The sequence below is a fragment of the Oculina patagonica genome, chromosome 12, assembly GCF_052425735.1.
Source record: "Oculina patagonica isolate OP01 chromosome 12, crgOcupat, whole genome shotgun sequence".
In the NCBI taxonomy this organism is placed as follows: domain Eukaryota; kingdom Metazoa; phylum Cnidaria; class Anthozoa; order Scleractinia; family Oculinidae; genus Oculina; species Oculina patagonica.
Genome location: NC_135769.1, coordinates 19,361,658 through 19,374,690, shown reverse-complemented (window position 1 = coordinate 19,374,690; position 13,033 = coordinate 19,361,658). Strand labels below are relative to the sequence as shown.

The 13,033-nt window shown below is 39.1% G+C and overlaps 2 protein-coding genes across 3 annotated transcripts; both read left to right on the top strand.

Annotated features, from left to right (window-relative positions):
• The first annotated feature begins 1,223 nt into the window (after positions 1–1,223).
• LOC144631669 (transcription elongation factor, mitochondrial-like) lies at positions 1,224–5,910 on the top strand. Its single transcript, XM_078490152.1, has 4 exons — positions 1,224–1,561; positions 2,693–2,956; positions 3,749–3,892; positions 5,137–5,910. The coding sequence occupies exons 1-4, from the start codon at positions 1,331–1,333 to the stop codon at positions 5,653–5,655; spliced, it is 1,158 nt and encodes a 385-aa protein (XP_078346278.1). The 5' UTR covers positions 1,224–1,330; the 3' UTR covers positions 5,656–5,910.
• A 107-nt stretch (positions 5,911–6,017) lies between these two features.
• On the top strand, positions 6,018–12,746 carry LOC144631674 (uncharacterized). Of its 2 annotated transcripts, none has more exons than XM_078490167.1 (6): positions 6,018–7,063; positions 8,834–9,019; positions 9,552–9,623; positions 10,470–10,564; positions 10,853–10,914; positions 12,049–12,746. In XM_078490167.1, exons 1-6 carry the CDS (start codon positions 6,761–6,763, stop codon positions 12,090–12,092), a joined length of 762 nt encoding a protein of 253 aa, XP_078346293.1. In that variant the 5' UTR covers positions 6,018–6,760; the 3' UTR covers positions 12,093–12,746. The 2 variants fall into 2 exon arrangements, with proteins under 2 accessions (XP_078346293.1, XP_078346292.1); XM_078490166.1 differs by having other exon boundaries at positions 8,834–9,023; positions 9,556–9,623.
• Positions 12,747–13,033: the final 287 nt, after the last annotated feature.

The following is a 13,033-nucleotide window of genomic DNA, read 5'->3' as shown; positions in this document are numbered from 1 at the left end:
TCGGAAAATAGTAAGCGACCATCCTATGTGCCGGAGCCAAGAACGCGTTTGAATATCGAGAATAACTAGACATCACGTCTTCTGTACACGTATGACGCACTGAACCAACTTTTAAAATCAGTTTTATTAAGTTAAGTGCAATTACAACGTGTACAGAAAACGTGATTTCTTGTTATTCTCGACCAGAGGAAGACATCTAAAAATTCAGGCCAACAAAAAAGCTGGGGCACCAGTCCGCCTTTGCTTGCGGTTATCTGCCAACAACATAGAGACCTTTCCGTCTAAAAAACTTCGGCCGCAGGTTGGTTAATATTCACACACTGCTTAGTGCTAGTGCTAGATGAAGAGGAGGGCTTTGGCACCTCGTACCCTCCTACGCAGACGTTCAGAGATTGCGTGACGAGCAAAAAGAACGTCTGCGTCGGAGGCTAAACACCTAAGGGGTATCTCCTTTTTAACCTGCGATCAGGCGTTCTTTTTTCGCAACGAGAGGAAAAAGAAAGTAATTGTCTTAGGCGTTCATTTTTCCGTTGACACTCCGGCTGCGAGAAAAAGAACGCCTGATCGCAGGTTACCTCCTTTTTGGCCAAAACATTTTGACAGTCGAGCACTTTTTTTAAAATGCTCGTATAGCCCCTCTGTCTCTCCTAGCCCCTATCTTGTATACAAGTCTGGCTAAGATAGTCACTCAAAGAAAAATGTGACGGTGCGGTTCGAGAGAGCTCACCTTAAATTTCACCTTTTTTCGGTAAGTCGTGTACGTTTTAAGAGGTAAGGTTACTTTCATATATTTTAAGTTTCTTTGTGATGTTTGATATGTGGCATAGAAAGGGAACGTGGGAAATCTCCCGTACTATTTGTACATTTTTCCGACATCCAGTCCTCTTAGAGGACGTAACGGAGTGTAATTTGTTCACAACTGAGGATAAACTGTACTGCATGTGTGTTGGTCACCTGACTTTCAACCTTGAGGTTCCATTTGCCAGTCCATATTCTGTGCAAATCCCATTTCCCACACTATTTTTTGCCCAAATCACGGTCCCATTCCCCTTTTAGTCGAAGTCCCAGTGACCCACATTACATTTTCCCAGTGAAAAATAGGCAAATCCCAGTTCCCATTTATCCGGCCCCTTCTTTGTTCAGGCGCCTCAATGCATCTATGACGTCATTCTACTGCTACACCAGAAGAGACTGGGGTCAGGTTGGTAACCCGGCCAAATATGGCGGACGAGCTATCACGAATATTATTCTGCAAAGTTTTTGGGAATAATGCTGGCAAAGGAGTTCTTAGAAATTGATTTCCCTTCGATCAATGCAGTAGTGTTATATTATGAAACGATTAGTGTCCTCCTGGTTTATTTTCTCAGCTAGCTGTCGTTCGTGTGGAAGTAGATATTTCCTTCCACGTGCGTTCTCAAATTCGCTACGAAGCTATGCATCCACAACTTTGGTAAAGAATGCGGCTAGAATGGGAGAAGAAGCTGATCCACACTCAATTCTTAAACCGAAAGGGAAAGCAACTGAAAGTGTCAGCGTAGAATTACCAGAAGAAAAAAAACAGGTTGGTTCATGTAACATTGCCACTTGTTCCAAATCCGACAAGGGCATTCCATATCATGTCCATATTGCCCCCAAAACACCACACACACCCCCCCCCTCTCCCATCAGTTAGAAAATCTATTATATTTCACTTGACTCACATAAAAAATACCAGTGTGTTACATTTTAGGAAATATTCAGAGATCAAAAGATGTTAATGCACTACTGATTTACCTCAGGAAACACTTTTAACTTTTTATAAAACCCACTCTTAGAAAACTATTTAAAACTTAGATTTTAAAGGAAGTTATGGGGAGCGTAAGAGGCTGAGAGATTCAAGGAAAGCCCCCAAAAATCTCAGAGAGAAGCCTATTTTTGATGTAAAAACCTACTGACAATCAAAAAAGTGCAAGGAGTGCCAAGAACAAAAGTGTACTCAGGAAAAAAGGCATAGTTCTCTGCTGGCTTTTAAGTCATGGTGAGAGAAAGTGATGGTGTGAGATGCGTGATGGGGTAAGATTGGCTCATTGTATGCCACATTTACAGTCTTGAGATGAAATGTAACTGTTACTACGCAACTACTGTATTTTGTTGTCTACTTATAAGGCACATAATGCAATTGCTTGGAGTAACCTTTATCCTGTATATGAAGAATGCTACCTTATTATATTAAATTAACGCAAATTTCAAAAATTCGCGTTAATTTAAGTCGCGTTAATTTTTGTTAACGTTAATTTCCACACCGTTAATTAAGTGGAGTGCTAATTTCCATGACCTTAATTTCCATCATTTTGGAACCAATTTCTCGATACAGTCCAGACGTCTTGACACTTATGAAAAGACATTATTTCATCAGGGTGAAAATCTGCCGGATCACTAAAACTGTGAAAAACGCTCGAGGCGCTCAGTCTCCTTTGTGTTAAAGTAAACTTGTTCCTGTTGTCTCAACAAGTCTTTTTCCCTTTGTGTTTGTCGCGTTAATTTCCTTCATTTTGAAATGTTACCCCCTCTTTCGCGTTAATTTCCTTTATTGGGAAGTAATTTTTCCTTCAATTCGCGTTAATTTAAGTCGCGTTAATTTCAAATACCTTAATTAACACAAGCGTCAATTTCCTATAATAAGGTATTTTGAAAAAATCTGTTAATTTTGCAGGTGATTTTAAAGGCACTCAACAATCGTAGTTTAGAAGATCTTTCAAACACCAAAGGCATTGGAAAAAGTAAAGCAACTAGTCTAGTACAATATCGTGAACATTTTGGACCTTTCCAAAGCATTGAAGAACTCTTTCAAATAAAGGGTTTTGGTGCAGCATTCTTTAAGAAACTTGAAGAGGCTGGGGAACTAGCAGCTGTTACGAAAAAGACCTCTAAAGGACTTGAATCAATCCAGGAACTGTTGTCCCGTAACAGAAAAGAGGTAGGTAACATATGCATATCTCTTAAGCTACACATGAGGACCATTTTGGTAGAGTATCAACCCTTAATCTGGACAATATGGATTGAGTACAACCTTGGTGTATGTACTCTGGAATTTGGGGTTGGGGATGTACCACTGGAACTCTTAACCCTAACACCTTTCTTGACTGTGTTCCACTGCATTTTATAATATAATTTTATACCAGTAATAAAACCTTACTATAATTAAAAGATAGAGACTGTATGGACAGCGACTTGAGTTTCACGCACAAAGCGATTATCAGACTGTGCCATTAGAGGCGGTCGGAATACAGTTTTAACTAAGCTCATGGGGGATGGTTGGGGCGATCCTGTTTCTGATTGGCTGCGTAGAACTTGTTTTCGTGCCCTCACTTGGTGACAAGTTCAGATCTTTTGTTTAGGAGAGTAGTTCTGTGAGAAACCATTTACAGTTTTCTTTGTTTATAACATAAACTTATATCTACAGCTGTATGTAACATACATTTTAAGATAAAGATTAAAGTTAATTACCGGTAATACAGTTATCAGTTCTTTTGATGAAGAAAAAACTAGCAAAGAAAGTTTTATCCTTTATATCCTGTTTAATTCATAAATTATTATTAGAAATTTGAGTGTAAAGAAATAAAAAATTTAGGGATATGTTGTTAAAGCTGGTTACAAGATTCCCTTGCCAAGAGGTCACATTTAGTCATAAAAATCTGTTTCTTGCCTGCCAGGTAAGTGAGTATTTAACTCCAGCCCTGAGCTTTTGTTGTTTGTTTTGCATTTTCAGGTGATATCAGAGATTGTTTCTATAGATATTGGTTTCCAGAATGCTGCGTGGGTCCGTATGGACAAAGATAAGCAGGTATTGGGCTGGTCACGGGCCCAGATTCTCAAACCCAAACCATACAATCCAGCTGTGTTTAGACCTTTGGTAAGCTCACATGCTTCATTGTTTTGCATTCTATCCTTAAAATTTTACGATGCTGTCAAGATGAAATAAATCATGCACACAGAAATTCACTGTTTTTCTTTTTGTGATCACCTCTGCCTGCCATTTGAGGTCAGGGTTTGAATCCTTGTGTCCTTGTAGTTTTGGATCTCTGGTTTAGACTTGTTGGGGTCCAAATCTCCTTGCAGATATGGTCCCTTGCAGGCTTGGACCTCGCACAGCTATCGTCATGATCAGCTAGGTGTGTTCTTCCTAAAAGGCAACTGCACATGACGCAATCAAATACTGCTGGAAACCAGTAAAAAGAACCATTTGTGCCATCACACATGGTTTCAGCTGCAGTTTCAGTGTAGTTATTATCAACACATTAAATGTGCCTAAAGGAGCTACACGTATCCACTATGTCATAGACGGGACATCTTGAAAACGGCACATCCTCAGTCATAACCACCATTATTTGTTTTTGGTTTATTATACTTCTTTGGTGTTTTCTTTCTAAAAAACTTTATTTTCGAGGTTTCCTTCATTTGGAAAGTAATTCGTGCATGGGGAAAAATTTCCAGCAAGATTTATCCTTTTTAGCTCTCTATATAAGATTATAGCCTGTGAATACAGCCGCCTCTTCAGGTAACTAAAACGTGTACCATACGTTGGCCGACCCAACTTAGTCGACCGTTTGGCTGTCTTACATTGACAAATTAAAACTATTTTTTCCTTAATCTTATTATAATCTTATTGCGGGACGTGAATGAGAGGCGGCTGTATTCGCAGGCTAATAAGATTATGGAAAAAATAGTTTTAATTTGTCAATGTAAGACTGCCAAACGGTCGACTAAGTTGGGTCGGCCAACGTATGGTACACGTTTTAGTTACCAGATAGTAGTGACCATCTGAAGGTAGCAAGGGGGGGAAGGCTGCTAAATCCAAAAGTAACGGCATGATTTAGCTAATCCATTATTAGCATGAATTTTGAGGTCACTTTTTTACTAGTAACTTTTTACTGAGGCTTTCTGTCCTCCAGTTTTGACGTCGAGTAATCTCAAACTCCACAAAACGTGAGTACTAAAAACACTTTTATACGAGAGAAATTGAAACCTTGATCAATTTTTAATCCTGGGTTAGTGTTAATCGGCTTTCGAGCGACCCGGCCTGGGGCTTTAGTTTGAGACTAAACATGGGTTAGGATTTTATCATTTTGTGGTTGACTTTTGTGAATTGAATTTCAGGTTCAAGAATTTGTCAACAAGGTTCCCAAGACGGACATTTACGTGGTTGAGATGCAAAGTCATCGGATAGGAAAACAAACCGCGTCCCTTCTCCCCTTTGCCGTGCACCTTCGCGTTTTCGAAGCCATGTTGACTTGCTTACTTCCTGGACTAGTTATACCATTTGATCCGATGCACACTTCAAAACATTTCTGTCTTCCAGCTGGGGGTAGTAAAAAGAGAGCTGCCGTAAATTTAGTGGAGAGCTTGTTTCGGGACAGAAAAAATGAGGAACCTTTCGAAACGCAGTGTGAACAGTTTCTTAAAGAACAGCAAGGAATGGAAGGGAGTGAAGATTTCGTTGAATCATTTATCAGCAACCCGCCGGGCAGTTTTGCTGGGAGCAATAACAAACCACTTCTTCAGGTGTCGCCAAAATTTGTGAATTATTTCAAGTCGTGTGACAAGAAGGACGACTTAAGCGACTGCCTTCTACAAGCTTTAGCGTTCTTTGATTTGATCGTGGAGAGTAGAAAATAGTCATGAATGCGCGTGTAGTACACTTTTCATTATTTGAAATTTTGCGACATAGCATGTGGTTTTCGCGACTGCAAACTAAGTTCTGTCGTGAAAAATTGCGTGGAGTGTGAAACGGTTTTGCTTCTGAAAAGTGTGGTGATTTTACATGTTCACAAAATGGTAGTTGTGTCACAGATTTCAGCAGATTTTTGAACAGCCAAAATTTATATTTGTGTCGCAGGAAACCTAAAAATAAAAGTCCATTTTCATTAAAAATTGCTATATTAGGGCACTGAAACTGTTAACGAGCATCTTTGGCTGCGGATGGCTTGAATGGAAACGGATTACGGGACGTGTACCCTGCGTAGCAGTCGTTTTCTTTCCAAGTGTGCCGAGCGCACGCCTGGTGACCAAAATGAATGGGGAGAAGCGGAGGAGGTTTGGAAGGAAAGGAGGAAGATGGTGAAGGAAGGTTTCCTTTCCACCCCCTCCCCTCTTATTTTTTTGGCTGTCTCTCTTGCACTGTCGTTCGCATAGTGCGCTTTGTGGAAAAGAGACGGCTGAAGACTAGGCTACTGTCAGAAAACAGTAAGAGAAGTAAAAATTGACAGAATGGGGGTGGAAGTAGACTACGAGATGTCCCCCTTTTTTCGCATGGTCAGTCGGGTTTTCCCATAAGAAGATGCGACAAGTTTTTTGCCCCCTAAAAACAAATAAAAAATTTTCTGCCAAACTAGAGCGCATTTTCTATTTTTCTGATACAAAACACGTGAAGCTGCGCAGAAAGTGTTTGTTTTAGAAAACTAGTGGATGAAAGACGTTTTTGCCGGCAAGATTTTTGCACAGTTCTTGACTGATTGGACATGCGTACACTTTATGCACCAATTTTCAAACAGTCTTTATCCAAAATCATCCAGACGACGTATTGCCAATAAAAAATGATGTGTTTCCACTGCTCAATTTATTTGCTTTTTGTTTGCATGAAGAATCATGAAGAATGTATCGTTCGTGGACTTCGTGACTTGTATTGCGTGACCACCACTCCTTCAAGGTGTCACGGAACGCCTGTGCACGTCAGGTGTATGAAGGGGGATTGGGACGAGTGAATTTGTTGTAAACATTCAAGATGGCGTCCCGTTGGAGGACGTGGGATTCGGATTTCTTTATTGACGCCCATGCCTCTAAAATGCCCGAGGAAACGGAACTAATACCAGCAGTAGGACAGGGAAGAGGGAAACCACTGAAAGATATCGGCTCTCTTAATCTTCCTAAAGCCGCATTGGGAATAACAAAGGAGAAAAACACCGCACAAGCTCCTGCCACAGGTCGAGGGCGAGCTTCGGTGATGAAAGCACGTGCGCTTACAGACTCGCCTCCAGTGAGAAGACCAGGAGAAAAAACAACGACAAAACCTGCCAATGTTATCGATGTAATGTATTATCTTCTTTAGATATGATTATTATTTCCTAAATTTAGTAATTTATTATTAAAAAGTGTTTTTTGAAGCTGCCAAAGAACAGAATTTAAAAGCAATAACTGTGCACTGTGCACGCTGTGTACAATTTATTTCAATATTTCACATACCGGAATGAAAGGCTAATTTGAAGAATACCCCACAGCTTATTTGTCTCTCGTTTTTTTTAACAAGAATGGTGCCTATCGTTTTACACCTTAGCAACAGAGAGTTCTGACACATGTTAATAAGGTGAATAGAGATGGGGCTAAGAATTATCCACCATTTTCAACCACTTGTTTTCACATGACTACACATAAAGGCTGTGCTCTTAGCATAATTGCAGGGTGCCCGAAGGCTCTTCTGTAAGAAATCTTGGGTGCCCAGCTCTTAAAAGCTTTCATGATAGCAAAGTTATACAAGTTGCCCAGAGGCAAGTCGCGTGTGGCACCTGCGCTCTGCTAGAGCACGACTCTGCAACATGACAACATGGAGCTCACCTTGCTGAAAAAGACTACGAGATACGTAATGAACGTTTATTCGTTTGTCTCACGATAGAATCGCTTTGAGATGTTGATCGCGACGTTTCGACTGCAATACTGCTAGTCTTCATCAGGCGATGAGGTCGATTGTTTAGGCGTCGCTATTTATGCACGTTGGTTCGCTGTGATTGGTACATTTCGATCCTCATTATTCCGACTAACAGATGGTGTTCCCTCATAGGTCTGCTTTGTAGTTGAACGGCTGTTATGCTTTCTGATCGTAGGTATCCATGTTTCAGGAATTTCAATTCCGCTATCTCTATTGATGTTATTAGAATGAAGTCTTATTTGGATAGCCTCTTTGACCCTGCGTGTGTATCGGTGAGGGTCACGATCGATAAACTTGACTTGATTCCATAAAGGAATATGCCCCGTTTCGTTTGCGTGCTCCGAAACTGCGGAGTTTTGTGTATGAGCAAGCCTTATGTCTCTGTCGTGTTCTTTTATCCTGTCTTTTATCCTGTCTTCAAAAGTTTTGTTCACTTTAAATTTTAGACCTTTTGAAGAGAATTATCACTTTTTAAGGTGAACCCAAGTTTCGAGTATTCTCTAATGGTTTATGTCCTGTCTGATTATTTGTGTAACTGCTATATTTGTTCGTAGAGAGAGGATTTTGTTTAAGTTTATCAATAATCTAGTATGAAAAATTGGTGCATAAACATGTAGAGGATATTACATGAGAGCACAAGGATATAAGTTTTTATATTTTGGAATGGTAAAAACAATATTTTTCAAGTGAGCACAGCAAATGAGTGTATCTTCAAATCTGTCATGCAGTCTTTTTTTCTTTTTATTATATAGACAAAAAGCGTCAAATAAGTAAAAGTTAAAAGAAAGAACCATGCAAAAGAAGGAAATGACATCAGCAATATTCCCACTTATGACATTATCAAAAAATATGCCACCACTGTCCTGGACAAACTTGGTCTCAAATATAGCCTCCTACGCAGACGCTCTTAGGGTTTGTCAAGTTTGCATTGGAGGCTATCCCAGATATGGTTTTGTATGAATTTTATGAGTGGTCTAATCAATGTGTCTAATATTATAAATAGGAATTGACAAGTTGACTTTATAATATATGAGGGGTCCCTCTTGAAAAAAAAAAAAGACTGTAGTGGTGCAAGCTGCTTGACAGAGAAAGAAACAAAGAGACAGCAATGTCCTTGCCTTAACATTTTAGTATATTATTAACTTTCTCTTTTAGAAACTAGAATCATTTCCTCCATTGCTGGCCACTAAACCCACCCCTCCATCACCCAAGTGGGTAAAGAAAGGTCAGAATGAATCAAAATCAAGAAAAGGCATCACATCTCAGCAGACAGCCTCAAAACCATCAGCAGATGATCCTGTTTCAAATTCTGCTCCACCTGGGTTTTGCTCAGGAGTAAAGGCGAGTATCTACTTCTCAACTGTGTATCTATTTACACAGTCGGGCAAATAAGTGCCAGTTTTTGGCAAATCTTCATTCAAGCATTGAAAAATTCCTAAATTTTTTCATCTAATCAAAAACTAGTGTGAGCGGTCAGGAGTAATCTGAAAGCTGTCCAGGGATTTCAAAATGTTTTGAAGTAGGTGTCAGCAACTGGAAGAGTAGGCGGCTGTGACAAGCCAAGCTTGTTTCTCGCAAGCTGATTGCTGTGGCCAAAGTAACCAGTGACATAAAATCATGTAGCCGGTGGAACTCTGACAGGTGCCGGCTTGTTTTGAAAACCCTGGCTGTCACGCGTATAAATACATCATGTTGCTTAGCAACTTCTGGGACAAAAACCGCAGGCTCAGTCACTTCTCGGAGAAGTCATGCCACCATCAACTGGCACTTGTTCCCCCGACTGTACAGTGGAAACTTCTTACCGTATTTACATTTTATGTATTAGTACCTGGACAGCAATGATATTCTCTTGAACTACTGCTTATTTCTGCAGGAAGACTTGTTCTCGTCAGATGGTAGTGATGTTATCATTATTGAGAATTTCCCTTCCACCATTAATGAAAAGGTTGGTCAGTAAAATAAAATAAAGGATAACCTGAATAAAGACCAAGATATAGCAGTCATTGAAACATCCCATCTGCTATTCATTGTTCCAAATATCAATGAGTCATGGATTTGTTCAAACTATTTTACTACAAACTATCAGCTGGCCCTGGATGTTGGTTGGTAAACTTTTTCTTTTAGAGGTCAGCAGAGAGCTGTTTATATATTATAATTCCAGTGATGGAAATAATTTCTCACCCACTAGCCAAGGTGAAAGTCACTTGCTCATATGCAAAACCGTTAATAAGTGATTCTTGTTCAGTGTCAACAATCAAGACTGCTGACATAACCCTTCATTTTTGTAAATGATCTGTAATAAGTTGGCATACATCTGATAAAAAATAGGTGCACATAATAATTCTCTCACACGTCAAGCACACATGGTCTTTGACACTGCTGATGTGCTAGAAATACATGCCTTCAGAGTCTGTGGCAGATCTAGCAGAGAGGCCTAAAGGGCCATCCCCCCACCCCACCCCTTTTATTGCCCCCAAAAAATTGTTTTTGCACACCTCAGTCCCTTTTTCATGAAAGAAAGGGCACATGCTCACTACAGGCCCATCCTCTTGAGTGCCTCTGGACATGCCACCCTGAATTAACCGATTTATGGGGTAACCTGAATGACTAATATCTCTGAGGAAAAAAAGTGTCCTATAGGTGTCACATCCATAGTCTACTGAGACTGATGGAGCCATCATCATGATGACGCCAAAGTTCAAGTGTTTAATTTATAGAATTTATAGAAGACAACTTTCAACAATCAGGAAATTCAAAACAGCTCTAATTAGGTGTATGTCTGTTTCTCTAGGATTTAGTTGATCTGTTTAAGCCCTATGGCGATGTGCTAGCATGTGTCATTGAAAGAGATGGTCAAGGGATAAGCTTAGGAACATCACTTATTAGGTTTGCTTTTTACTTAACTGAATGTCTTATTTATCGAAGCAGGATAAATAATTCAAGTTTTAGAATTGTTTATCTTTTTCATTAATGATAACATGTAACCTACAGTCACAGCAAACTAATGAGTATTATCTTCCCATTTTGGTGCAAGAAACAGACTTCTTAATATAGTTGTTGTCATCTTTAATTTTTTAAAAACAACCTTTAATTTTAATAAGCTCCCTGCCTCAGAGAAGAGAAAGAAGACTTGATGAAAATTTATTTTTGGAATTGTTGCTGTTTTTTATTTAGAATGGAAAGTAGGAATGCCTGTGAATGGATAATAAATACGTTTAGTGGCGAGGAATACCCTGGTTAGTAGTGCTTTTATATACTTCTTTTTAATTAAATAAAAAAAAAACTTTGTTATCGTCATAACTCAAACTGTTTTAGATACATTTTCATTGCTCAAACATTGACAGTACACAACATTTACAATATATTGAAAATACACTACTAATACATGTACAGAACATCATTTACAATACGGTTATAGTACACTACCCACAATAAATTATATGTACAGTAAACAACTTTCAATACGTTACAATATGTCATCACTCAAACTTGTTGAAACAATTCAAACAGCAAAGTTCACAAGCCACTCAAAAACAAAAATAGATGAATGGCCTAGTTTGAAATGAATGCAGTGAAAACTTTATTGAAGTGTCAGGCTTGTAAAAAGTGGGAGGCGCGGTGGCCTAATGGTTAGCGCGCTCGCCTCTTAGGGGCGCTGCGTTGTGTTCTTGGGCAAGACACTTTACTCTCACAGTGCCTCTCTCCACCCAGGTGTATAAATGGGTACCGGCGAACTTACTGCTGGGGGGTAACCCTGCGATGGACTAGCATCCCATCCAGGGGGGAGTAGCAATACTCCTAGTCGCTTAATGCTACGGAAACTGGGATAAGCTCCGGCCTGTATGGGCCACTAGGCTCGAAGCAGTCTTTACCAGGCTTGTAAAAAGTAACTGGGGGTACTTTAAAAAGTATATAATTATAATACTAGTAATAACGTTACCGTAAGTTATAGCTAATCTATAAAATATCGTTCGCATATAAAGAACAAGAAATATTCAGTGTCTTCACTCCCTAGAGTGAAAACATTGAGTAAAAAGTAACAGACGTCGGGCAGGCTTTATTGCAATACGCTGCAGTCGATAAATCAAAATTACATCAGTACGAGACGTTAGCGAACTGATCGTTAGCGTCGATTAGCGAAACGACCGGTTACCTTCTGGACTGCTGTTGACTTTAACTTAGTAGGTTGTTTATAGAAATAAATTTTCGTTACAAGGTTCTTGTTCTGGTTGGAGACAGTGGAAACATAGGTCAAAATAGACAAAGAACTATCACTTGACAGAGTTCGAAAAACGAGTCAGCCGTTCTTTGTATGTAGCAAATTTTTCAAAATACTCAATTCACCAAAGTACTTTTCTGTTCATTTTTAGGAGCAAGTGAACCGATGGTGTGTCGTTTCCTTACAGATGAATAGCTGCGACAAACATCACTGAATAGAATTTAATTCTCTTCTCTTATCAAGTTTCCATTATCTCAAAAAAGAAAAGCAAAAAAGAAGAAAAGAAATCATCTGAAGATTACTTTCTTTTCCTCCTTGTGGTTTTCTTTTTCTCAGTTTCTTTTCTTGACTTCCTGTTCAAATCAGTTTCCTTACTCGTCGTAATGTAGATTAGAGAAACAGTTACAAAAAAGTAAATAATCGCCACCGTTGACAATGTGCGGGATATACTTTGTATAAGCCACACAAAAACTTATTCTCTAGCTGTTCTTACACAGGCAACCCAAAAATGTGACCGTTTGTAATTTGTAAAACTGTACTTTCTTTCTGTTTGTGGTCGCCCTGTTTTCTTGATGCACATTGGTCTGTTGTTGGCTCGTTAGCTATCAGTATGTTAGGTTCTTCGTAAGGCAGGCTTAGTATTTTGGAAGTTGTTTTTTCTCTTATAGGAAACCACTTGCAATTACCCGTCTAAACAGAAATAGAAGACAAATGGGTTGTGACCTGTCTTTCTGTACGACGCAAGTCAACTTAACGAAAGCTACTCGTTGAGAGCCTTCATCAAGTATCCTGTTCATTCTGTCATTGTTCGTCTGTGTTTTAACTTAAAAGTTGCTGTTTGTTATTGGTCATTTATACGGGCTGTAACATGACAGTTCGTTTGTTTTGTTGTTGTTTCCCACTAGTGTTGTCACTTGAAAGCAAAGCTAGTTCATGAATCCTACGTTAAATTTAGCTGCCACTGCAGTTTTTTGCTTATTTTATTTATTAATAAAACTTAACGTATACCAATCACTAATAATGTGTATTAAACAGATTAATACGTATGTTTAATTAGTGAACAAATGTAAAAAGATCTAAGAACTATTAAATGCATTGCTGTCCAATATCCTAGACCTGCAAAAAAAAAACGAAAG

Excerpts from the sequence above, each read along its gene's own strand:
- LOC144631674 (XM_078490167.1), top strand. The coding sequence starts at position 6,761 with ATGGCGTCCCGTTGGAGGACGTGGGATTCGGATTTCTTTATTGACGCC. Across the intron at positions 9,624-10,469 it reads CTTCCACCATTAATGAAAAG|GATTTAGTTGATCTGTTTAA; the intron begins GTTGGTCAGTAA and ends CTGTTTCTCTAG. Across the intron at positions 10,915-12,048 it reads TAGTGGCGAGGAATACCCTG|GAGCAAGTGAACCGATGGTG; the intron begins GTTAGTAGTGCT and ends GTTCATTTTTAG.
- LOC144631669 (XM_078490152.1), top strand. The coding sequence starts at position 1,331 with ATGAAACGATTAGTGTCCTCCTGGTTTATTTTCTCAGCTAGCTGTCGT. Across the intron at positions 1,562-2,692 it reads TACCAGAAGAAAAAAAACAG|GTGATTTTAAAGGCACTCAA; the intron begins GTTGGTTCATGT and ends TTAATTTTGCAG. Across the intron at positions 2,957-3,748 it reads TGTCCCGTAACAGAAAAGAG|GTGATATCAGAGATTGTTTC; the intron begins GTAGGTAACATA and ends TTGCATTTTCAG.